The 26,599-nt window shown below is 41.2% G+C and overlaps 1 protein-coding gene across 4 annotated transcripts in view; it reads left to right on the top strand.

Annotated features, from left to right (window-relative positions):
• SPIRE1 (spire type actin nucleation factor 1) overlaps nt 1-26,599 on the top strand; it is a 161,091-nt gene that overhangs the window by 111,961 nt on the left and 22,531 nt on the right. For all 4 annotated transcript variants that reach the window (XM_055417239.2, XM_055417237.2, XM_088833440.1 and 1 more), the window contains 4 exons: nt 11,758-11,835; nt 13,642-13,806; nt 19,597-19,683; nt 21,050-21,179. In XM_055417239.2, the coding sequence (XP_055273214.1) occupies nt 11,758-11,835; nt 13,642-13,806; nt 19,597-19,683; nt 21,050-21,179 (460 nt within the window). The remainder of the gene's footprint in view (nt 1-11,757; nt 11,836-13,641; nt 13,807-19,596; nt 19,684-21,049; nt 21,180-26,599) is intronic.

Here is a 26,599-nt window from a genome sequence, read left to right as displayed (position 1 = left end):
TTCTTTTATTTTGACGCCTTCATCTGTACTTCTTCTAATTTCTCTAGTGTACTGTAGAAATCCAAATTAAGCTTTGTTTGGTCAGTTGCTCAGTCGTGTCGAATTCTATGTGACTCTATGGGCTATAGTCAGCGAGGCTCCTCTGTCCGTGGAATTTTCCAGCAAGAATATTGGAATGGGTTGCCATTTCCTTCTTCAGGGATCTTCCTCAGGAATTAAACCTGCATCTCCTGCATTGGCAGATGGATTCCTTTACTGCTGTGCTATGAGAATATAAATTTAGCTGAGCGCCGAAGAATTGATGCTTTTGAACTGTGGTGCTGGAGAAGACTCTTGAGAGTCCCTTGGACTGCAAGGAGATCCAACCAGTCCATTCTAAAGGAGATCAGTCCTGGGTGTTCATTGGAAGGACTGATGCTGAAGCTGAAACTCCAATACTTTGGCCACCTCATGCGACGAGTTGACTCACTGGAAAAGACTCTGATGCTGGGCAGGATTGGGGGCGGGAGGAGAAGGGGACGACAGAGAATGAGATGGCTGGATGGCATCACCGACTCGATGGACATGAGTTTGAGTGACCTCCGGGAGTCGGTGACAGGGAGGCCTGGGGTGCTGTGATTCATGGGGTCACAAAGAGTCGGACACGACTGAGCAACTGAACTGATCTTTAACATTTTACATATTTCATTAAGTACAATGCTATAATTCTCCTATCTTCTCACTCTTCTATCCCTCTGGGAGAAGGAACATGTTACATCTTTAAGAAATTGTCATAAAGGTTGAAGAAAATATAAATCATATTCTTTAGTAATTACCCATTAGCTCTTTAATATGCATAAAAGACTTCCATTTATCACAAGAATTGCTGTAACTGAGGGCTTTTTATGCTGTAATTTAAAAAATACTAATTTGGGCTGATAAATATGATAAAGTCCTTTTTCCTGCTTTTCTGTGGCAAAAGTATGTGAATTAGGAAGGACATCATGGCTTTTATTCTGAGGAGCTAATATACATGTTGTATTTATTATAGGCAGTATTTATATTAGCAGTTTTATCACTTGAGATATGCATTTAATAATTTCTATTTAAGTAATTTGTTTAAAAGTATATTCAGTTCAGTTCAGTCACTCAGTCGTGGACTGGTTAGATCTTCTTGCAGTCCAAGGGACTCTCAAGAGTCTTCTCCAACACCACAGTTCAAAAGCATCAATTCTTCGGTGATCAGCTTTCTTCACCGTCCAACTCTCACATCCAAACATGACCACTGGAAAAACCATAGCCTTGACTAGACAGACCTTTGTTGGCAAAGTAATGTCTCTGCTTTTTAATATGCTATCTAGGTTGGTCATAACTTTCCTTCCAAGGAGTAAGCGTCTTTTAATTTCATGGCTGCAATCAGCATCTGCAGTGATTTTGGAGCCCCCAAAAATAAAGTCTACCACTGTTTCCACTGTTTTCCCATCTATTTCCCATGAAGTGATAGAACCAGATGCCATGATCTTAGTTTTCTGAATGTTGAGCTTCAAGCCAACTTTTTCACTGTCCTCTTTCAGTTTCATCAAGAAGGTTTTTAGTTCCTCTTCACTTTCTGCCATAAGGGTAGTGTCATCTGCCTGTCTGAGGTTATTGATATTTCTCCCAGCAATCTTGATTCCAGCTTGTGCTTCTTCCAGCCCAGCGTTCCTCATGATGTACCCTGCATATAAGTTAAATAAGCAGGGTGACAATATACAACCTTGACATACTCCTTTTCCTATTTGAAACCAGTCTGTTGTTTCATGTCCAGTTCTGACTGTTGCTTCCTGACCTGCATACAGATTTCTCAAGAGGCAGGTCAGGTGGTCTGGTATTCCCATCTCTTTCAGAATTTTCCACAGTTTATTGTGATCCACAGAATCAAAGGCTTTGGCATGGTCAATGAAGCAGAAATAGATGTTTTTCTGGAACTCTCTTGCTTTTTCGATGATCCAGCGCATGTTGGCAATTTGATCTCTGGTTCCTCTGCCTTTTCTAAAACCAGCTTGAACATGTGGAAGTTCACGGTTCCCGTATTGCTGAAGCCTGGCTTGGAGAATTTTGAGCATGACTTTACTAGCGTGTGAGATGAGTGCAATTGTGTGGTAGTTTGAGCATTCAAATATATTAGTATCTTTTAACTGTGTAAATTTTTCCAAGGAATTCTTGAGACAGTCATTTTTACACATGTAAAAGTTTCTAACTGAAAACATACCTATTTCACAGAGAAATACCATTAAGTAACAGTTCTAAATGGTTAACAATATGGAGGAAAAGAGTGATCATTAAAATGCTATTGTTAAAATATTATTTTAATACATGAATTGTATATTCACATATATATTGTATTATAATAATATACTTAATATATTAATATAATTGTATTATTATTTTATATTTGTACTTTGTATAATTGCATGTTAATATAATTGTATTATATTATATTCTTGTATATATACATGAATGTGTATATTGTAAGTGTGGTTTAATCTAAAAAGAGGTATTTATGTGTGAGCTGATGTTGAATATATGCAAATAAATTAAAACTACTCTGAGCATTTGACGTACTTGTGATTCACAGGGTAGATTTTATTTATTTTTTAAGATGCTGGGAATGAAAAATGTTGGCAGAGAGCAGTTCTAATTGCAAGCTTGAGAATGGTTATGTCAGAAATGGGGAGAGTTAATTGCTATGTGGGTGATCTCTGTTAGGACTTTCTCACCATATTCCAAACATAGGTTGGCATCTGTTATTACATTTGTGCAAGCAAAAAAAGAAAACTCTTCAGAACCTAGACTATAACTGACAGAAGCTTGTCTCTAAAACTATAAAAATCTGTAATTTATTTTCTAATAACTCATTTGTTTTTGCTGCTAATGACAAGACCTGAGATTCTTCATTGCACATTTGTTCAGGTTTGTTCAATTATAGTATTTACAGGTTCTCAGCTATTTTATGTTGATTTATTGCTGAGTTAAGATTTTTACTTCACAAGAGGCTAAAGAGTCCTATTTGGTAAAGAAACAAATTTTTTATTTTTAAAGACATGTTTTTGTGATAGAGTGAAAGTGTTCACAATCAAATCTTCATAGATATTCATTGGCTTATAGTAACTTACCTCTCCTTGGTCTTCTCTGGAACTCATTTGGGTATATCTTTCCCTTTCTCCTTTGCCTTTCATTTCAGTTCTTTTCTCAGCTCTTTTTAAGGTTTCTTCAGATAAACACCTTGCCTTCTGGCATTTCTTCATTTCAGTTCTTTTCTCAGCTATTTTTAAGGTTTCTTCAGATAAACACGTTGCCTTCTTATGGTTTTACACCACCTGTATGATGTTACGAACCTCTGTCCATCGTTCTTCAGGCACTCTGTCTACCAAATCTAGTCCCTTAAATCAGTTAGTCTCCTCCACTGTATAATCATAAGGGATTTGAATTTAGGTCATACCTGAGTGGTCTAGTGGTTTTCCCTACTTTCTTCAATTTGAGTATGAATTTTTCAGTTCAGACAAAAGATAAAGGGAAATATATACCCAACTGTGTGAAGGGTTCTAGAGAATAGCAAGGAGATAAGAAAGCCTTCTTATCTTTGCAAAGAGACAAAGGAAAACGATCGAATGGGAAAGACAGGAGATCTCTTCAGGAAAATTGGAGCTACCAGGAGACCATTTCATGCAAAGATGGGTACAATAAAGGACATAAATGGCAAGGACTTAACAGAAGGAAAAGAGATTAAGAAGAAGTGGCAAGAATACACAGAAGAACTGTACAAAATAAGTGTTAATGACTCAGATAACCACAATGGTGTTGTCACTCACCTAGAACCAGACATGCTGGAACGTGAAGTCAAGTGGGCCTTAGAAAGCATTACTACGAACAAAGCTAGTGAAGGTAATGGAATTCCAGCTGAGCTATCTATCAAATTCTAAAAGATGGTACTGTTAAAATGCTGCACTCAGTATGCCAGCAAATTTGGAAAACTTAGCAGTGGCCATAGGACTAGAAAAGGTCAGTTTTCATTCCAGTCCCAAAGAATGTTCAAACTACTGCATAGTTGCACTCATTTCACATGCTAGCAAGATTATGCTCAAAACCCTTCAAGCTTGGCTTCAACAGTAGTTGAACTGAGAAATTCCAGTTGTACAAACTGGATTTTGAGAAGGCAGAGGAACCAGAAATGAAATTGCCAACATCTGTTGGGTCATAGAAAAAGCAAGGGAATTCCAAGAGAACATTTACTTCATTGACAATGCTAAAGCCTTTGACTGTGTGGATCATAACAAACTATGGAAAATTCTTTAAAGAAATGGAAATACCAGACCACCTTACCTGCTTTCTGAGAAACATGTATGCAGGACAAGAAACAATATTTAGAACTGGAACTGGACATGGACCAGCAGACTGGTTCAAAAATGGGAAAGAAATATGTCAAGGCTGTATATTGTCATCCTGCTTATTTAACTTATATGCAGAGTACATCATGTGAAATGCCGGGCTGGAAGAAGCACAACCTGGAATTAAGATTGCCAGGAGAAATGTCACCGACATCAGATATACAGATGATACCACTTTAATGGCAGAAATTGAAGAGGAACTAAAGAGCTTCTTGATGAAGGTCAAAGAGGAGAGTGAAAAAGCTGGGTTAAAATACAACATTCAAAAAATGAAGAGCATGGCATCTGGTTCCATCACTTCATGGCAAATATATGGGGAAACAATGGAAACAGTGACAGACTCTATTTTCTTGGGCTCCAAGATCACTGAGGATGGTTACTGCAACCACAAAATTAAAAGGTGCTTGCTCCTTGGAAGAAAAGCTGTGACAAAACTAGACAGCATATTAAAAAGCAGAGACATCACTTTGCTGACGAAGGTCCGTAGAGTCAAAGCTATGGTTTTTCCAGTAGTCATGTGTGGATGTGAGAGTTGGACCATAAAGAAAGCTGAACACCGAAGAACTGATGCTTTCGAATCATGGTGTTGGAGAAGACTCTGAGAGTCTCTTGGACTGCAAGGAGATCAAATCAGTCAATCTTAAAGGAAATCGACTGTGAATATTCATTGGAAGGACTGATGCTAAAGCTCCAATACTTTGGCCACCTGATGTGAAGAACTAACTCATTAGAAAAGACCCTGATGCTGGGAAAGGTTGAAGGCAGGAGGAGAAGGGGATGACAGAGGATGAGATGGTTGTATGGCATCACCGACTCAATGGACATGTGTTTGAGCAAACTCCAGGAGATAGTGAAGGACAGGGAAGCTTGGAGTGCTGTAATCCATGGGGTCTCAAAGAGTTAGACATGACTGAGCGACTGAAGAACCACAGCAGTAGTAACTTACGTCTACCAAATATCTGCTAAATAAGTTATATCTAATGTGCTTAACATGAGCCAATTCACATGCTGCATTTCTTGGGTATTATTTTATGTAATATTAAAATAATATAAAAGGTATTTATGAGCATCTGCATTTTGCAATGAGAAGATCAAACTGAGGACTGGAGCAGTTGTGACTGTCCAAAGTGATACGGCGAGGAAGTATCTGTTCAGAAAAATGAAGAAGCATGAAATTCTCAAGCCATTCATTTAAGTTTCATCACTATTACAGAGAGCAGATGGTGGTTCTTAGCAGCAGGGAGCTGTGGGTTTTGTCACAGCACAGGTGAAGACAGCAATGTGTGGAGTCCTGACAGTGAGGCTGTCCTGGCTACATCCCCTCGGGGACATGTCAGAGCAGTAACGACTACGGTTGGATGGAAGGAGGGCCTGTGCTATTTGTACTGTTCCACCAGACCACTCCTAAGACATGGAAGCATGAATTCATGTTTCTGGATTAAAGGGACAGGTTAGATCATAATTCTTTCTGTTGAAAGTGACAGAAATTCACTCAGATTAGCTTGAGGGGAGCTGGAGGAGTCTAAAGGCAGGGCTGGATCCAGTCCCTCACACCCAGTAATCAGGATTGCGTCCTCTCTCCAGACGCCCCCAGCACCGGCTCTTCCTAAAAAGGCCGGCCAGCTGACAGTCTGCACACATCTCACTCTATCAGCTCAGTAACTCCAGCAGGAAGTCTTTTCTGTGAACTGAGGTGAGAAAGTCTGGGAGGAAGACAGGTCAGCCACTGCAGGGGGAGATGGCCTGGGCTGCCTGTCAGGGTGCTGTCCCCACCTGTGATGGCGATGAGGTTGTGGACCTGGGCCTGAGCCCAGTCATGTGTTCCTGACGAAAGGGACTGTTGTCAGGGGGCAGAACGGGGATTCTGAAACAACAGCAGTGCCCACTCAGGATCTCCAACACTCAATGTGAGTCAGAATATCTTTCAGTCAGTCAGTCATTTCAGTCACTCAGTCGTGTCCGACTCTGCGACACCATGAATCGCAGCACGACAGGCCTCCCTGTCCATCACCAACCCCCGGAGTTCACTCAAACTCATGTCCATCGAGTCGGTGATGCCATCCAGCCATCTCATCTTCTGTCGTCCCCTTCTCCTCTTGCCCCCAATCCCTCCCAGCATCAGGGTCTTTTCCAATGAGTCAACTCTTCACATGAGGTGGCCAAAGTATTGGAGTTTCAGCCTCAGCATCAGTCCTTCCAGTGAACACCCAGGACTTGTCTCCTTTAAGATGGACTGGTTAGATCTCCTTGCAGTCCAAGCACCACAGTTCAAAAGCATCAATTCTTCGGCACTCAGCTTTCTTCACTGTCCAACTCTCACATCCATATATGATCACTGGAAAAACCATAGCCTTGACTAGAAGGACCTTTGTTGGCAAAGTAGTATCTCTGCTTTTTAATATGCTATCTAGGTTGGTCATAACTTTCCTTCCAAGGAGTAAGCATCTTTTAATTTCATGGCTGCAGTCACCATCTGCAGTGATTTTTGGAGCCCAAAAAAATAAAGTCTGACATTGTTTCCACTGTTTCCCCATCTATTTCCCATGAAGTGATGGGACCGGATGCCGTGATCTTAGTTTTCTGAATGTTGAGCTTTAAGCCAACTTTTTCACTCTCTTCTTTCACTTTCATCAAGAGGCTTTTTAGTTCCTCTTCATTTTCTGCCATAAGGGTGGTGTCATCTGCATATCTGAGGTTATTGATATTTCTCCTGGCAATCTTGATTCCAGCTTGTGCTTCCTCCAGCCCAGCGTTTTTCATGATGTACTCTTAAATAAGCACGCTGACAATATACAGCCTTGATGTACTCCTTTTCCTATTTGGAACCAGTCTGTTGTTCCATGTCTGGTTCTAACTGTTGCTTCTTGACCTGCATATAGGTTTCTCAAGAGGCAGGTCAGGTGGTCTGGTATTCCCATCTCTTTCAGAATTTTCCATAGTTTATTGTGATCTACAGAGTCAAAGGCTTTGGCATGGTCAATGAAGCAGAAATAAGAGAGTTTCTGGAACTCTCTTGCTTTTTCGATGATCCAGCGGATGTTGGCAATTTGATCTCTGGCAATTTGACCAAGCAGCTTGAACATATGGAAGTTCACGGTTCACATATTGCTGAAGCCTGGCTTGGAGAATTTTGAACATTATTTTACTAACGTGTGAGATTTAAATAGTGACTTTTACCTATAAAATTCATGTCAGTTGTGTTTCTGATATGTGCACGTTACAGTATTTGTAAAATGTTCCATTTGTGGACAGAGTCCCTCCAGGAAGTATACTCTGAGTTGAAATTTGAATTCAGAAGGTTTATTGGGGTTACTTGGGGAACAACTGTGAGGGGTGAGGGAAAAGTTAACCGTGATGCAGGTCAGCAGGTCTCAGATGATCCCACCGGGAGCTTGGGAGCTGGGGGTAGGGGCCTGACCCGTGTACTTCTGCAGGGACCAGTGACTGGAGGGGCTGCCCAGAGGGTAGGACTCCTTGAAGGGCAGCTCCCTTGGCTAAGCCCAGCTCCCAGGGGTGTTATATATTCTCTGTGCAGGTGGTCAGCCCCAGATGCTGAGAAACTAAAAATAAATGTTTAGAAATGTTTCATAGTATTCATTCAATATTTTCATACAGAGTAAACCAGATTTCATACAATGCCTTTAAATCCAGTCCAAAGAGAGTCAGACAAATAGGCTTAGCAAGTGTATTAGGGTTGAGTTACTGTGAGTTGAAGTGGTGCAGCACATATTTGTGACTAACATGTGAATGTAGCTGAGCCTTGAGCAATGCAGGTTTGAGCTGTCAGGATCCGCTTATACACAGTCCTTACACGATGCATCCATGGATGCAAAACTGCAGATGCAGGGTGCCAACGAGGTACTTGAACACCTGCAGATTTCAGAGTCCACCAGCAGTCCTGGAACCAAGCCCCAAGAGTACTGAGGGATGGTTGTGTATGTTCTGCCTACCAGTGTTTTCTTAAAATTACAAACATTGAATTGATGCAACTGAAAGTGTACAAACTTTCATTTTTAAGTTCTGGGCATGTAATGTACAGCATGATGATTGCAGTTCATGATGCTATACTTGAAAACTGCTAAGAAAGTAAGAGTGTTGTAATGTTCTTAAAATAGCAACAACAAAAGGTAATTGTATGAGGTGGCAGAAGTGGTCACTAATCTTATTGTGCTAGCCATTTCACAATATATACAGATTCCATCAGAAATAAATAAAGGGCATTTTATATATTGAAATTCCTCCATTAAATTAATAGATATTGAGCTTCAAAAATGCCAATATTTGTATTAGCTTCTGAGAGTAGAATTCTGCCTCATGAAGTCTAGAGGGAAGGTACAAACAAATGTAAAATTATAGAGTTGGTGACGACTACCGAGGAGAGGTTTATGGTGCTGCAACTTGTATGATAGGAAGACATGGCTTAACCAGGAAGAAGGGGAGGGCTTCCCTGGAACGGTAATGATTCTTTTGAGCCTGCTTCTGGAGGAGGAGCCGGAGCAGACAGTGAGGGAGACAAGGCTGGGGGCAGGGCAGCGGCCAGATATCCAGGCAGAGTCAGATGGTGTTTGGATTAAGGGATTTGCAGTGGAGATAAAAAGAGGACTTTAGTTAAGAAAAAAAACAAGAGAGAGGAAGTTAAATCTATGTGATTAATGATGGATACAATGTTGAATTGATGGAGACGCAGATCAGTACAGCTGAGATGTGAATTAGTGTTGTGACTGAGGTTTAACCACAGGGCTGAAAAGGAAACCAGAACAAACTCCTAGTCTGTCCCTCTGTGGTCCACCATCTTGTTTTTTTTATAATTTTATTTATTTATTTATGACTGTGCTGGGTCTTCAACACTGCGCAGGCTTTTCTCTGGTTGTGGTGAGTAGGGGCCACTCTCTAGTAGTAGTGTGCAGGTTTCTCATTGCTGTGGCTTTTCTTGCGGTGCACAGGCTCTAGGCACACAGGCTAAGTATTTGCAGCACATGGGCTCAGTAGTTGTGGCTCCCAGGCTCTCAGGCTCAGTAATCACCATCTGTCATTGAAATTGGCTGAAATTCACACGGGGTAGATTCTGTACTATCTGCTTCAGTATGTTTTATCTGAAGGTGGTGGCTCACTCATGTCCAAGTCTTTGTGACCCCATGGACTACAGTACGCCAGACTTCCCTGTTCTTCACCATCTCCTGGAGCTTGCTCAAACTCATACCCACTGCATTGGTGATGCCATCCAACCATCTCATTCTCTGTCGTCCCCTTCTCCTCCTGCCGTCAATCTTTCCCAGCATCACGGTCTTTTCCAATGAGGTGGCTCTTCCCATCAGGTGGCCAAAGTATTGGAACTTCAGCTTCAGCATCAATCCTTCCAATGAATATTCAGGGTTGATTTCCTTTAGGATTGACTGGTTTGATCTTCTTGCAGTCCAAGGGACTCCCAAGAGTCGTCTCCAACACCACAGTTTAAAAGCATCAATTCTTTGGCACTCAGCCTTCTTTATGGTCCAACTCTCACATCTATACATGACTACTGAAAAAACCATAGCTTTGATTATCCGGACCTTTGTCGGCAAAGTGATGTCTCTGCTTTTTAATATGCTATCTAGGTTGGTCATAGCTTTTCTTCCAAGGAACAAACATCTTTTAATTTCATGGCTGCAGTCACCATCTGCAGTGATTTTGGAGCCCAAGAAAATAAAGTCTGTCACTGTTTCTATTGCTTCCCCATCTATTTGCCATGACTTGATGGGATTGGATACCAGGATCTTTGTTTTTTGAATGTTGTGTTTTAAGCCAGCCTTTTCACTCTTTCACTTTCATCAAGAGGCTTTTCAGTTCCTCTTCACTTTTTGCCATAAGGGTGGTGTCATCTGCATACCTGAGGTTATTGATATATCTCCCTGCAATCTTGATTCCAGCTTGTGCTTCATCCGGCCCAGCAATTTCGCCTGATGTCCTCTGCATAGAAGTTAAATAAGCAGGGTGACAATACACAGCCTTGACCTACTTCTTTCCCAATTTGGAGCCAGTCCATCCTTCCATGTCTGGTTCTAACTGTTGCTTCTTGACCTGCCTACAGGTTTCTCATGAGGCAGGTAAGGTGGTCTTGTATTCCCATCTCTTGAAGAATTTTCCACAGTCTGTTGTGGTCCACAGAGTCAAAGGCTTTAGGGTAGTCAGTGCAACAGAAGTAGGTGTTTTTCTGGAATTCTCTTGCATTTTCTATGATCCAATGGATGTTGGCAATTTGATCTCTGGTTCTTTTGCCTTTTCTAAATCCAGCTTGTACACGTGGAATTTCTCAGTTCACATACTGTTGAAGCTTAGCTTGGAGGATTTTGAGCATTACCTTGCTAGTATGTGAAATGAGTGCAGTTGTGTGGTAGCTTGAATATTCCCTGGCATTGTCTTTCTTTGGGATTGGAATGAAAACTGACCTTTTCCAGTCCTGTGGCCACCACTGAGTTTTCCAAATTTGCTGGCATATTAGGTGTAGCACTTCAACAGCATCACCTTTAGGATTTGAAATAGTTCAGTTGAAATTCCATCACCACCACTAGCTTTGTCCGTAGTGATGCTTCCTAAGGCTCCACTTGACTTTGAACTCCAGGATGTCTGGCTCTAGGTGAGTGATCCCACCATTGCGGTTATCTGGGTCATGAAGATCTTTTTTGTATAGTTCTTCTGTGTATTCTTGCCACCTCTTGTTAATATCTTCTGCTTCTGTTAGGTCCATACTGTTTCTCTTCTTTATTTTGCCCATCTTTGCATGAACTGTTCCCTTGGTATCTCTAATTTTCTTGAAGAGATCTCTGATCTTTGCATTCTATTGTTTTCCTCTATTTCTTTGCACTGATCACTTAGGAAGGCATTCTAGTCTCTCCTTGCTGTTCTTTGGAACTCTGCATTTAGATGGGTATATCTTTCCTTTTCTCCTTTGCCTTTTGCTTCTCTTGTTTTCTCAGCTATTTGTAAGGGTTCCTCAGACAACCACTTTGCCTTTTTGCATTTCTTTTTCTTGGGGATGGTTTTGGTCACCGCCTCCTGTATAGTGTTACAAACCTCCATCCATAGCTCTTCAGGCACTCTGTCTTCTGAAGATACCTAGAACTTCCCTGGTGGCTCAGCTGGTAAAGAATCTGCCTGCAGTGTGGGAGACCTGGGTTTGATCCTGGGTTGGCAAGATCCCCTGGAGAGGGGAACGACTTCCCACTTCAGTATTTTGGCCTGGAGAATTCCATGGACAGTCCATGGGGTTGCAAAGAATCGGACATGACTTTCACTTTCATTCAGAATTTTAATTTGAGAAGGTAGTTCAATGAAATTTTATACATAAATGTTTTATTTGAATTTTAATTGGTAGAATCTGAAGAAGATTCAAGAAATGGAGAAGAGTGATGAATCTAACACAGACCTGGAAGAGCTGAAAAATGCTGACTGGGTAAGATGGCTGGGTATTCTCTCTATTCTGTTTAGTGTTGGAGAAATCATATCATGTTATTAAAATGCTAGTTTATCTTAAGGACTACCATATGAATTGATATTATACCAATTTGAAAACTATCGATTTTATTAGAACCACCCCCCCAGGGTCTCTGAGAATTTCAATGTTTTACACTATTGACCTTTCTAAGTATATTGTTACCTTAGTACCTTATGTGTAAGTCAGAGTTGAAGCTCTGTTTAAGGATTTAATGAGGCTGTAGTGAGGCCTGTTCATTATCCAGTGAATAGTCAAACTGGATTGGGGCTTGGGAATGCAGATGGGTCATGCAGCATTTCTTCCCCCATGAGAGAGAAGACAGATTTCCAGGACAGATGACTGTGGTGTATTCATGTGACCCCGCTGAATGTCTGCTGTTTCTCTAGCATGGTGCTAGATCCTAGGCCTGCTGACCTCAAGGGTCACTACCTTCCTGTAGACTCAGAGTCGGGACAAGACAGTGAATATGTGAAGCTGGACTGAGCTGTGTTCAGGTGTTTGTGGGAAGGCACATGGTAGGGTTCTAACTTTTCATGTTAAGGGTACTGGATAAATACTGACACATAAAGTAAGGAAATCAGAAAACACAGTTTAGGAGGTTATGAACAAGTTGCTTTTGCCCTTGTTAGATTTAATTTGTCATTTTCTAACAGCTTTATTAAGGTGTAGTATACATAACAGTAAGCTGCATGTATTTAAAAAGTATAGTTTGATAAGTTTGACATACATTTATGTAGCTATTTGAGCCACTTGTTAATTTTTAACAGGGTATAATATTTCAGTTAAATATATTAATTTTCTCTTTACTAAAGTTGAGACTATGACAGCTTATAGGCAGGATAACAAAAGGGTAAAGTATAATAATAACATATTTAATATGTTTTATTATAAATACTTCACATATATCTCATTTTCTTGAAGAGCAGTAAAGCAACTTGGGGTTACTTATAGATAAGGAATTTGATATTAAATAATTTGTAAAAAGACAGTAACAACACAAAAATTGTCATTTTTGAGCATTTTCTCTGTGTAGAACACTATACCTCAGCTCTCAACAAGTTATAAAGTATCACTTTTTTTTTATTGATGAGGAAGCCAGTGCTCAGAAATGGGGAACAACTTGCTTGGATGTCCACTGCAGTTGGTGGTTGTACCAGTTAGCTGTGGTCACAGTACCACTGTGTAACTGAACATAACACTGTACCTCGGCCTAAGCAATAGCGTTTACTCAGCTCATGCATCTGTAGACCAGAGATGGCTCCACTCTGCTTCGTCTCTCTCCCAGATAATCCTGCCAGAGGGCCTTGTGCCAACCCATGCTCGGTGTTTGCATGGAGTGACAGGAGCATAGTGACATGCCCTTGTACATTTGCTGTTGAAGCCTTTGGTCATGTCGTGTCCACTAATATTCCAGTGGCCAAGCCAGTCGTAGAGCCAAACCCAGAGTCCAGTGTGAGAAGCCGGCACCTTTGCAGTGCATAGAGCCACATGACGGGTGGGATGCGAGGGGCACTGAGGCTGGATGCAGGTGGCACAGGGGTGAGTTAGGGTTTATCCAAGTGTCTCCACAGTTAGAACTTGTGGATTCTCAACTGGCTTTCTACCTGCTTTTTAGTCCCTAAAATCTAATTTTTAAAATAGTTTTTGTTTGGTTTACTTGGTGTTTTGTAATCCAAGCTCTTAAGTTCTTCTGTATGACTGTAAATATTTAGAGTAAATTAGTAAAGTTACTCACGAATGTTTTTCCACCCTTGGCTCCTTCAGGCTCGGTTCTGGGTGCAGGTGATGAGGGATTTGCGGAATGGAGTAAAGCTCAAGAAGGTCCAGGAGCGGCAGTACAACCCACTGCCCATTGAGTATCAGCTCACCCCATATGAGATGCTAATGGATGACATTCGATCCAGAAGATACACTTTGCGAAAAGTGATGGTAAGTAACAGGAAACTATTCATGGATTCAAATGGTTGGTTTTTGGTAGTTTTGCTTGTTAAAAAATCTTCTCACTATTCCGTTTTAAAAATTATTGCTTCTCATAAAATTAATGCATGGTCTTTATAGAAAAGTTGGTAAATATAATAAGCTCAAGAAGAAAAGTTACAAGTGTGTAATTTCACAGGTGAGACAGAAAGTTTGCTAACAGACTGGTGCATAACCTTCAGTCTTTTTTCTGTCCACTTTATTTGGGCAAAATGGATTAACATTGACTACTTTGTCCTGTGACCAGTTGTTTTCATGTAACGTGAGCATTTTCCCATGTCATTGTATATTCAATATCATCATTTCTAAGTGACTGCATCTTTCCCAGCTGCAGCTGCACCAGAGTTTATTAAGCTAATCAAGTTGTCTCATTATAAGCAGGCTGTTTTGTGTAACCTTGAATATAAGTCTTTTTCAAAAGCTCCAGTGAAATCCTGAGTTAAGGTCTTAGAATTGGAACCCTGCTAGCTTTACCTCTGCACTATGTCCTGAATCTCACCACCTCCATTTCAGAGCCCATCATCACCTCTCATTTAGACTATTACTGTGACCTCCAGGTGATCTTCTTCTCTTACTCTCGCCCCCAAAACAGCTTGAGTAAACCTGTTAAATTGAAAATGTGACCATGTCATTGCCCTGAGTAAAACCTTCCACTTCTTTTCATCACACTCAGAATAAGCAGCCATTTTGACCTTGGCTCAGAGTCTGGTGCGGGTTGCCTCTCAGCCCTCACCTTCTGCCACCTTCCTGGCTGGTCCCCTCTTTACCCCCCTGGTCTCTGCCGCTACCTCAAAGGTGCCTCTTGTGATCTGCAGCTGAGCCCTTTCTGGAGGCCTCCTCTCACATGTCTGCATAACTAGCTTATCTTCACTTCTCAGGTCTCTGCTGAAACCACCCACTCATTGGAAGAGTCCTTACCTACGTGTGTCCATGGCTCATGTTGCCATGTATTTTCAAATTTACTCTCTCTTATAAATACAGGGACATGGTGTCAACAATTTTTTTGCTCTTTTTGCTGAGTTTATTAGCTAAAATAGTTTTCTTGATTAGTTATTTAGGGAATTTTATTTGATATATTTGTTCATGTCATCTGTGAAAAGGGATCCATTTATTTCTTCATTTCTAATCTGGATGTCTGGTGGTTACCCTGGTTAGAACCTTCAGTTCTTTGTTGAATGGATGTGGCAAAAGCATGCATCCATATTGTTGGATTCCTGATTTTAGGGGGAATGCATTCAGTTTTTTCACAAGTGACTTTTGTCATGCTGAGGAAGTTTCTTTTCAGTCCAAGTTTGTTGTGTGTTTTTATCATGAAAGTGTGTTGGATTTTGACAAATCCTTTTTCTGCATCAATAAAGACAATCATGTGGGTTCGTTTCATTCTGTTAATATGACATATTACATTGAGTGATTTTTCATGTGTTAAACCACCCTTGTGTTTATGGGATAAATCCTACTTGGTCATGATGTATAATCCTTTTAACATGCTGCTAGAATACTTCCTAATACTTTCTTGAGGATTTTTGTGTCCATGTTCAGAAGGAATTTCATCTACTATTTTCTTGTGGTATCTTTGTCTGCCTTCATATTGGGGTAAGACTGGCCTCACAAAGTAAAATGGGGAGTGATGCCTCTTTTTCTAATTTTTGAAACAGTTTATGAAGGGTTGGGACTAATTCTTTAGATATTTGAGTAGAATCTACAAGTGAAGTCTTCAGGTCCTGGGCTTTTCATTGTTGGGAGATTTTTGACTGTGGAGATTTTGATTTTTACTCTTTCCCTATTACAGGTCTTGTCAGGTTCTTGTCCTTCCTTTCTTTCCTCCTCCCTCTTTATTTCTCTTTGTTCCTTCTTAGTTTTGGTAGTTTGTATCTTTATAAGAATTTGTCTGTCTCGTCTATATGTTATGTACAATTATCACAGTATTCTCTTATGGCTTCAAGTTACGGTCTACTGTTCTTTTCTTTAAGCCTAAGTGACTTCCTTTAGCATTTCTTGTAGGGCAGGGTTACTAGTGATGAACTCTCTTAGTGCTTGTTTGCCTGAAGATGTCTTAATTTATTCTTCTTCATTTTGAAGTAGAGTTTTGCTGGGTATAGGATTCTTGGCTGGAATTGTTTTTGTTTATCTTTAAACATTATCCCACTGCCTTTGGCATCTATGTTTTCTGATGAGAAATCACCTGTGAATCTTTTGAGGATTCCTTCTATGTGATAGTCATTTTTTGCTGCTTTCAATATTTTTGTCGTCAACAATTTGACTATGTGTTCTGTTATGGCTCTCTTTGAGTCTTTTGCTTGGAATTTATAGAAGTGACTCAGATGGTAAAGAATCTGCCTACAATGCAGAAGACTGGGGTTTGATCCCTGGGTCAGGAAGATCCCCTGGAGAAAGGAATGGCAACCCACTCCAGTATTCTTGCCTGCCAAACCCCGTGGACAGCAGAGCCTGGTGGGCTGCAGTCCATGGGGTTGCAAAGAATCAGACATGACTGAGCAGCTCACACTTTCACTTCATTTTTCTTGGATGAGTAGATTTGTATTATTATCAAATTCTGCAAGTTTTCAGCCATTAGTTCTTCACATTTTCTTTATCTTTTCTTGTCTTTTTAGTCCCTGTGGGACTCCTCTTACATGAATGTACAGTTTGGAGGTTGTGAGTAGTAAGTAAGGAAAAATGTTACTGCTTTGTGGTACCCTTTGTTTTTTTTCCTTTTTCTATCATTCTCTCTATGGCTAATTCCATGCAGTTCACTTGACTTAAGTTTATACTGAGCCTGCTGCAGGGAACTGGGCAGATGGCAGTTCTATTGGTGATCGGTTTTGTGTGGGGTAAATTTTCATGTTTAGTCTAACAGGATAAGATTCTAATTAATTCCTTACTATATATATTTGTACCTCCGAAATGAGAGTGGAAATTGAACTACTCATATTTAATCAGTCAAAAACTGGATGTATTTTTTTTAATTTTATCGTTATCAATGTAATGCCACTTTCTAATTTCTTTAAAAACAAATATTGTTGTAAAGAGTAAACACACACACACACAAATACAAAGGATTTTCACATACAGTCTGCATCTGAGGCAGTATGTTAAGATGGTCTTATTTTAATCTTCAGGTTTAAAATGCATAGCTACACCATAGTAATCCACCTTTTTCTGTATATTTGTGAAGCTGATGGTGGGAATTGAATGACTTAGCCATATTCAATGGATCCATATTCTGGATCGTGTTCAGAATATTAAGTTATAGAAGTGTAAAACATTTCAATTGACTTCTTTCAAAGTGTTTTAGTAAAATAATTGTAACAAATAACTTCAAATAAGTCACCTTTAAAAATAAAGATGTATAGAAACTTAACATCTTTTATTTAGAAGTTACTTGTTTTGTTTAAGGCATTGTGACTCAAAAGTAAGATCAAGTTATGTAACTGTCTAATTTACTTATAGGTCTACAGTTTGTGTTCATTCTAGAAATTATTTATCCTTGCAGCTCAGATAACTTGTTTCAGAATGTGTTCTGTGTTTATATTAAAAAGTAATCTCACTGACCCAGTAGTGGAGTGCAATTTGCACACTTTCCCTCCTGCCCATACAGAATAGATTGACTCACGTCTGCACTGGGCCTGCCATTTCTCTCGTGAGCACTGACACAGCACTGGATAACTGGGATCCAAGATCCAGCTTCTGACTAGTGAAGACACTGACATTGCTGTGCTTGTTTGGGGAATGGAACTTACAACTTTGGCCTTATTTCATGCATTTTCTTCCTCAACCCTGCTGTTGTGATGGAAAGGACATTAAAATAAAAGCAAGTGAAAAATAGCTGGAGAGATATGTATGTATTATCCTGTTCAGGTGTAGAATAGAAAATTCTGATTAAGTTGTTCATACAAGGTTTAAAAAAAAAATCATGTAACATGAGGTCCATGGGTAAAGAGTGGTGCTGTGGCGGGCCTCCAGGGACTAGCAGTCCCAACTTGGCTCGGTTCAGGTGGCTTTCACTTCTGACTTTAACATGGTGCATCCAGTCCTTATTGGGGCTTGTGGGATGGGCACAAGGAAGAGGGCCCTGGATGTCAGGAGGCTTGTCATACACCTGAGTGGTCACATTTGCAAGGGGGGTGCTGGGTCTGGAGCAGCAGTTCAGGTCCCTTTTTTTTTTTTTTCTTTAGTCAGTTTTATTTCTCACTTCAGTTCAGTCACTCAGTCATGTCTGACTCTTTGCAACCCCATGGACTGCAGCACGCCAGGCCTCCCTGTCCATCACCAACTCCCAGAGTTTACTCAAACTCATATCCATTGAGTCAGTGATGCCATCCAACCATCTCATCCTCTGTCATCCCCTTCTCCACCTGCCTTCAGTCTTTCCCAGCATCATGGTATTTCTCAGCTGACACAAAGATAGTGACATTAACAGAAAATAACGCAAGAGTATACAGCTACAATACAAAATTAATCAGCAATTGAGTAATGACCATGATCAATTAAAATGTATTTAAGATCGGGAGACACATCAGAAAATTGTTCATGCCCAGAAATCTTACAGTTCAGATAAGAAAATACTTTTTAAAAGTTTGACCAAATTTTATGATAATTCTAAAATTTTACATGACATTTCCAATAACAAATTGTGAAGCTTAAAGAAATCTTTCTAACCTGTCCCCCCCCAAAAAAAATATCAGCCATAGGTGATAGAGGAATCACTGAATTATCTTTTCCCTCCAATGAAACTGATGTATTATACAGTTATTAGAATGTGATAGAAGAGTGGGTCAGCGCAGGAGAGGAGGAGGTGCAGAGGCTTTCCAGGCAGTCCATTAATCAGAGCGGCAGCGCATTTTCTACTCTATGAGAAGTGTAACGTGCTCACCAGTTTTCAAAACATATAATTCTTTAACATTTGTTTTTCATCAGTTATGAGAAGCACAACAGAAAATGCCTGTCAGGTCTGTCTGTGTTTTCATGTGAGACTGGTAAATAAGTATGACTGATTGTCACAACTGTGCCTCATGGGGGGTCAGGGTGTGAGTTTACTAAGGTGGGATTTTGTGGATTTCTGGAGTTTTCTTAAATTTCTTAAAAAATCTTTGTGACATGTTGCATTAAAAAGAGATTACATTAAAGCCGGAGTCAGACCAGGGCTTTGCCAAACTCCGCTTCTTACCAGTTCTGTTGCTATAGCAGATACCCTCCTTAACCTGAACCTGAATTCTGTCTATAGAACATGAGCTGTCCCCAGCCCTTCCCCTTAATTTGTATTCCCAAACTTTGTACAAGGATGAAAACAAGAGGTGAAAGACTTTCTAAATTATATAATAATTAAGCATAGTATTACTTATTCCATTCATATTCATAATTTTAGAAAGTTTTTGTTGAAAGCATGTATCTTACATATAATTTCCCAGAATAGTAGAACTGCAGTGTGCTTGGCATTTCTTCAGTCCTACAGTTGTTTTTGCTGTGAATCACTGAGCCATTTACTCTCCATTTTATTGATTTGAAATTTGTCCTTGGTGGAGCCAGATTCCACTGCAGTGGCTTTGAAGTGATGTGTGTGGATGTGTGTACCCAGAAACTTGTACAGATAATCCTGTCATCACATGACATATGTGGACGTGTGTACCCAGAAGCTTGTACAGACAATCCTGCTGTCACATGAGGTATATGGATGTGTTGCCCAGGAGCTTGTACAGGCAGTCCTGTTGTCACATGGATCTTCTGCTTTCTGTCTCTTTTCAGGTGAATGGTGATATTCCCCCTCGGTTAAAAAAAAGTGCTCATGAAATCATCCTGGACTTCATCCGATCAAGGCCTCCTTTAAATCCGGTACGTGATCTGACACCTCCCCGTGGCTGGCAAACACGTGACAACATGTTCCCCCCACAGCCTGTGGCCATAGAACACATCTCCTGGAGGAGTGTTGACGCTGAGCTTTTCTCTTCTGATTGTGAAGCCCAACTGTGAACACAACGCCACGTAGCTTCCGTGTGCACTGCAGCCCTGTACCTAAGGGTACAGACACCTCACCTTGGTTACAGGAAATCCACACTGCTGCCTCCTCTTTCGCAGTAGCCATGGTCCTCTGTTCGTGGGGTTCTTTCTGGAGACCATGGATCAGGGTGTTCTGATTAGGTCTGAGTGTTGGTTTGTGTTTCCTCTGCTCTACACTTAACCTCCCCTGGCTCCACAGCCAGCACTCACCAGGGCCTCTCAGACCCCTTGTACGTTCAGTAACTTCAGTAACTAGAAAGAAAGGGTATTTCCTTCTTAGTTTGTATACATCTGCTGCTGCTGCTAAGTCACTTCAGTCGTGTCCGACTCTGTGTGACCCCATAGACGGAAGCCCACCAGGCTCCCCCATCCCTGGGATTCTCCAGGCAAGAACACTGGAGTGGGTTGCCATTTCCTTCTCCAATGTGTGAAAGTGAAAAGTGAAAGTGAAGTCGCTCAGTCGTGTCTGACCCTTAGCGACCCCATGGACTGCAGCCTACCAGGCTCCTCCATCCATGGGATTTTCTAGGCAAGAGTACTGGAGTGGCTTGCCATTGCCTTAAAACATAGTTAATCATTCCTCTTATAAATCTTTCTATAATAAGGGAAAGAGGCCATGTAGGGAATGGTTTTAGGAGGGCAGATTGTGTACAGCAGAGAGCATGGAGTCACAGCCCGGCTCTGCACACCCATGCACGGTGTGGTGATCGCACGTTTTTTAGCAAATTCATCTTTTTGAGCAAGTTTGTCGGCCTTCCCAAGCCTTTATTTCCTCAGCTACAGACTGAAGTGAATGATTTAAGAAGGTTGTTAGGACTTAACTCAAAAATGTTACTTTCAAAAACAATAATAGAGATGACATACTGCTTGCATTTCAGCAGCTTGCCTATCATGGTAGCGTGTAGGGAGCATGACAGCAGTTCAGTTCAGTCGCTTAGTCATGTCCGACTCTTTGCGACCCCATGGACTGCAGCACACCATGACAATAGCTGGAGCACAACCAACTCATTAGTGTGGCTTGAGTTCATGTGCCTGAACCACTGTGCCATCCAATCATCTTCCTATGGCTTGAAAACTCTTTTATCAAGCAGTGTGGCAGTCAGTAAAATATAATTTCATAATACTGTGTTATATGAATGGACTTCAGTAAGAATTATTTAAGGATAACTACTCCAGCTCTAGCTATTACTTTTTTCCCAAGGCCTCAGCCAGAAAACTGAAACCTACTCCACCACGGCCCCGGAGCCTCCACGAAAGAATCCTGGAAGAGATCAAGGCTGAGAGGAAGCTGCGGCCTGTGTCCCCCGAGGAGACCAGACGCAGCAGGCTCGGTGAGTCCCAGGCGGGAGAGTCGCCCACCCTGGAAACACACTTACCTCACTCCTCTCCCTCCCTGTCCTCCTCCCCCCCACACACACACTTACAAGTGACATTCCTTCTCGAAATACATGGAGTAGGAAGTTCCTCCCTGAGATGCCAAGTGTAAGGGCACCACACCACAGTGTGGGCGGAGCTCTGAAAATCACCGGGTGTGGCTTTAGGATAGCCCTTGCCTCTTTGAGCTTCCGTTCCTTGGTTGGGAGGAGGAGGATACAGATTCCTCTACATGTTCATGCGACTTCCATGTAAGAGTGAATCAAATAGGATACTTTATAAATGGTAGTACACACATGGATAAGTTACTACATTTTAGAAATAGAAATAATAGATGCATCAGGTATCTATTGTCTTAATTATGCTTTAAAGTTATGTGGTATGTGATGAGGGACTCTACTGATAGCACTTATTACTAAACTTCCTTTATAGTTATTTTATGTTTCTTATAAGCACATACTGATTTCCATTTAGAGCAAGACCATATTATGACATGTAAACAGCTCTCCTCCAGTTTGTAAAATGAAAGATTCCCAGGATATTCAGGGAGATAGCGTCTGGCAGCACCTGCCTGGGAAAGGAGCTGGTGCCAGGACCCTGTCTCCTGGTTTCTCTTCCCATCTCTTCCCTCTCCCACGCCCACCTGGGCCTCAGGTTGCTACCATGGCTCCTCCTTCTTGAGCAGCCACACACTCCCCTAGGTGTGTTTCTGATTTCCTCAGCTCCCACCCTGTGCACAGGCTTCTCTGAAAGTTCAGACCCACATGTGCAGCCAGCCATCACTGGGCAGGACCTCCTCCCCCCACTTGTAGGACAAGCCCCACCACAGATGACCTTACCTGCTTTCCCCAAAAACTGTTTGCCACTGCTCCCATCTCAAAGCCCAGGGCCGAGAGTGCAGTGTCCCCTGCAGCTGGGTCCAGCAGCTAAGCCCTTGATCTGACTGCTTCTGATGGTCAGCGTCCTCCTCTCCTCTGAGCCAGGTCTCCCCTCCTCTGTCTGCTCAGCTGCATCAGCCTTGATGGCGCCCCTGCCTCCTGTGACTCTCAGTCACTATGTGGTGATGCTCTCTGTCTGCCGCTGGGCTGTGGCCACAGGGCCCACTTCCATCTTGCTAGCTGCTGTGTCTCCGTCTGCACTGCAGGTTACAGCAGTGGAAGGTGCTTCCCGAGGTGCTAAAGCAGTAGAATAGCTTCCCTGGCCAGAGCTGGAGAGTGAGGAGAGGCCAGGTGCATATGTCCCTGTTGATTTTATGCCAGCAAGTGTTTCCCTTTAAAATGATTAAGACAAATCCATACGAGCATTTATATAGTAATGAGCCAAATCTGCACAGGATGTAAGTGGAAAGTTCTTATCCTTTGAGCCCTTAATGAGTCTGAGGAGGGTCTGTGCATCCTTGCAGTGTAACACATTTGTGTATATTTCCCAGAGGGCATGTATGGGGGGATCCATAGTTTTCCCCAGATTTCTAAAGGGTGCACAGTCTCAAGGAGCAAGAACCACTGTGGAAAAATAAGGAGATGGTATTATAGAATGTCAATTTAAGACAAGATTTTAAAAGAATTGCTGTGTTTTGACATGGAATAATAGGGTAATAGGAAATATTTAACAGAACTATAAGGTAAAACCCACATATTACCATGAGAAAAAGTAAGCTTCATGCTTTACAAAAGTAAATTCCAGTGGAAGCACCCATGGGACAAAGAGAGGAACAGGGCATAAAGGGCCAAGTGATGGGATGGTGCTTCCCACACAGATGCTCTGAGGGGGTGAGGGGCAAGCAAGTGGGAGTCCTGACTGGAGAACATCCACGGCAGGGGTGCCTGTGAGCCCTGACAGCAGCTAGTCAGGTGTGCGGTGCAGCCAGGGGCCAAGTGTGCGGGAGACTTGCGGTCCTGGTGGGCAGCAAAGGGACACTGCATGTGGTGTCACATGCCCTCATTGTATACATATTCCTCTGTTTCTTTTAAACAACTTAGATGCTAGCTAACAGGAAACCTGCTTTAGAATAATTAAATACCAATTTTGTGTTTAATATGTCTTACTCTTTTGTTTTATCCTTATGAGTTAGTGTTTCACAACAACCAGAATTGAGCTGTTATCGAAAGTGATTGTTCTATGAGAGTCTTACTTTTAAAATTGATCTTGAGATCAATTAAGAGATTGGGCTCCTCTCATTCTGCTGATCTACATTGGTTCTTACTACACAATTTCACTTTGAGAAGTTTGGATAAAGTTGACAGGATTATCTTGAAAATAAGTGAAAGTGTTAATCACTCAGTCACGTGCAACTCTTTGTAACCCCATGGACTGTAGCCCACCAGGCTCCTGTGTCCATGGGATTCTCCAAGCAGGAATACTGGAGTGAGTTGCCGTTTTCTTCTCCAGGGGATCTTCCTGAGCCAGGGATTGAACCTGAGGCTCCTGCGTCGCAGGTAGATTCTTTACCATCTGAGCCCATCCTGAAGAAAAGTTTCCCTAAATAGTTTTATAACCTTTCCTCTCCTTGTAATTGCAAGTAGAAACCCACTCTCTAGAAATTGGGCAAATGTTTAAAGAAGAGACGTTCCCCATGATTTCAGCAGCAGCAGTGTGTGCTGTGACAGGGCTCATGCGTCATGTGGTGCACACAGGAGCTGCATCCTCATGCGGATTGTGGCAGCAGGAGTGTCTTCCCGCGTGGGTGAACGTGACCCATAGCGTGGTCTATGAGGATGTGATGACCAGCGTGTGTCCAAGTTGTCTTATATGTGTCCCTATTATTTTACAGGCTAGTTCCATACTTTTTTCCTATTAAGTCTGAAATTACTGTTCTTGTGCATCAGTCTTTGTTCACAACTGATCATTTTCTTCTTCCTAACACTTTTCTGACATCTCATACTATATTGAGATTTGAGATTGTAAATGGTTCGTTTAACAGCATCTGCCAAAATCATATGAAGAAACTTCATTCTGTTAAGTATGGGTATTAGAACTCTACAGTTCTACATCTGCCTCAGAAACGTGAAGACCTTTGGGTCTGCCCGCTTCTGACCACACAGGCACCTGTCCTCCCTGATGGTGGTGGGGTGGGGTAGGATGGATGGAGCTGGTAAGAGCTTGGGACTGCAGTGAAAATGGTTAGTTCTCACTCTTACAGATACCCAGATTCTTTTATTAGCTTTATTGAGATATAATTTACCTACCATAAAATTCACCCATTCAATGTTTTTTAATGTATATAATAAAATTTTTAAAACAAATGACTTTCAACAGGAAATAAGTAAGTTTATTCTTAAGAAATTCCATTTGTTTAACTGTTACAAGGTGCACTGCTCTGAGCACCTTTTTGTTTGGTATGGAATCGTTTGATTTTTCTAACAATCCCTTGAAATAGTACCATTATTCCCATTTTACACTTGAAGTAATGGAAGCACAGAGAGGTTAAATAACTTGCCCAGAATCACACTGCATGTAAGTGGCAGAGCTGAGGTTCAGGCTCAGGCTCTCTGGCTCCTGAGGCCTTGCTTTAAGTGCCAGGTCTAATGGCCTACAGTGGAGAATTAGTGATGCTTTGTGATGCTGGTAGTGCCGAATGAGATTTTTTACAAGATGTTTGACCTGTATGCAGAGAGCCAACTTCTTATCCTGAAATAAATTAAGAATATGTTTGTTCTTAAATTTTAAAGATTTTGTATATTCCCTAAAAGCATGGCTCATTTTAAAACATGGCTCATTTTTTCTTTTGAACTCTTTTATATTTAAGTAAAAAGTCCTATGCTGTGATTCTAAACTGTTTTTATCTTTATCATGCTTTCATTCTTAACATGTTCTTTAAAAGCTGTTTTTTTCTTTTATTGTTACTCCATTTCAAGTCTTAGTGGTATAGTTAAAACTAAGATGCCATATTGCAGATAGATTCTCGCTGCCTTCTGCCTTAAAGTATGGAGTGTACCACCGCAGGTGTTGAACCCTCCTCCCTTTTTTGTCTTCCCTGTGAAGCCTAACATCTGAATTACTTTCCTTTTATTTTCTTTTTTCAGCAATGCGGCCACTTAGCATGTCTTACAGTTTTGACTTGTCAGGTAAAGCACTTTCACACCTGACGCGGGTTTTGTGGTCTCTGTGAAATACATTTCATTCATCTGCTTGTTCAAACATGTCAGAAAAGAAAATTGAAAGGCTTCTTCTAAGCTGTGGTCAGTCATATAAAACAGCCTTTCTTTGAAAATGGTTTAAAAAATAAAACTGTAATAAATCTCTTGCTTCCCAAGGGCCTGTGGAAAGAACCCTGATGCATGTGGTTGTGAAATGTGCTGCCCATTACACCCAGTCTCATAAAGCAGTGGAGAGTCTAAGAGAACTCTGCCTTCAAAGCCCAGAAACAAGGAAGAGTTTTGACACTTGTTACTCTTTGAAGCATTCAGTTATGCAAGCAGCTAAACTCGGAAGTGTCAGCTGCTTCCGAAGATGAGTGCTCCACAGTTGGGGAACGAGAGCCAACTGTACACCCGGGGCTTCTGTGCATGGGGCCTCATCATGCTGGTGGTGTGCTGGTTAAGAGACTTTGGTTGTAAAACACAATCATGTGTCTTGGGTTTGTAGTACAAGTTTAGAGCCCTTCAGTTAAATAGACAGGGATTAATGGTGAAACAAGTAACTATTCATGACAAAATTTGATCTGTAAAATCAGCCCCCTTTTTAAATTGAGTTTTTAAACTGTATATGAGTGAATTTTCAAAGCCAACTTAGTCCCAAATTAAAATGTTTTGCACATTAGAATTTTGGAGTTTGGAAGCTGCTGCTTTCAATGTGAAATGAGATAAGACATTGGCACTAGTATTTCCTTCCAGAATTTTTTTGTGTGTGCCATGAAATTGTTGGCATATCTTACACACAAATTCATATTTAAAGAACCTGAAAGTTCTAGTATCATGTTCTGTCTGAATATTTGCTGAACATCTTCCAACTGCAAAACTAGTTCCCATCTGCTTTTTAAATTTCTGTATATTTGTGGTTCTCTTAGGCATGACTAATCTTTCCCTTTCAAGAAACTAAAATACATCAGTCTTCACTTACTACTTCTGACTGACCACTGAAGAGCTTGTTCTGTTTTCTTTATCCATTTGACAATTTTTATTTTATCAACCATTTGCAGAGTAACTTTGTAAAAAAAAAAAATTGATCTGGAAAATAAACTTAGCAGTGTTTGAGAACATATGTGTTACTGCTAATCTCCAGAAATTGGCAGTCCATATTAAGATCTGTCTCTTCTAAATACCTACTAAAGGTGGTCCTCCCCAGTGGACTCTGGGAGTAGCTGGCTCCCAAAACACCCTGACTGTAGGCACAGGTGGCTGCCCTGGACTGTCTGCATGCCCACACACGTGTAATTGTA

Source organism: Moschus berezovskii, chromosome 28 (genome assembly GCF_049115385.1).
Source record: "Moschus berezovskii isolate FMDL1 chromosome 28, NW_MosBer_1.0, whole genome shotgun sequence".
NCBI lineage: Eukaryota > Metazoa > Chordata > Mammalia > Artiodactyla > Moschidae > Moschus > Moschus berezovskii.
The sequence above is the reverse complement of the archived record's forward strand: the minus strand, read 5'-3'. Positions and strand labels throughout refer to the sequence as shown.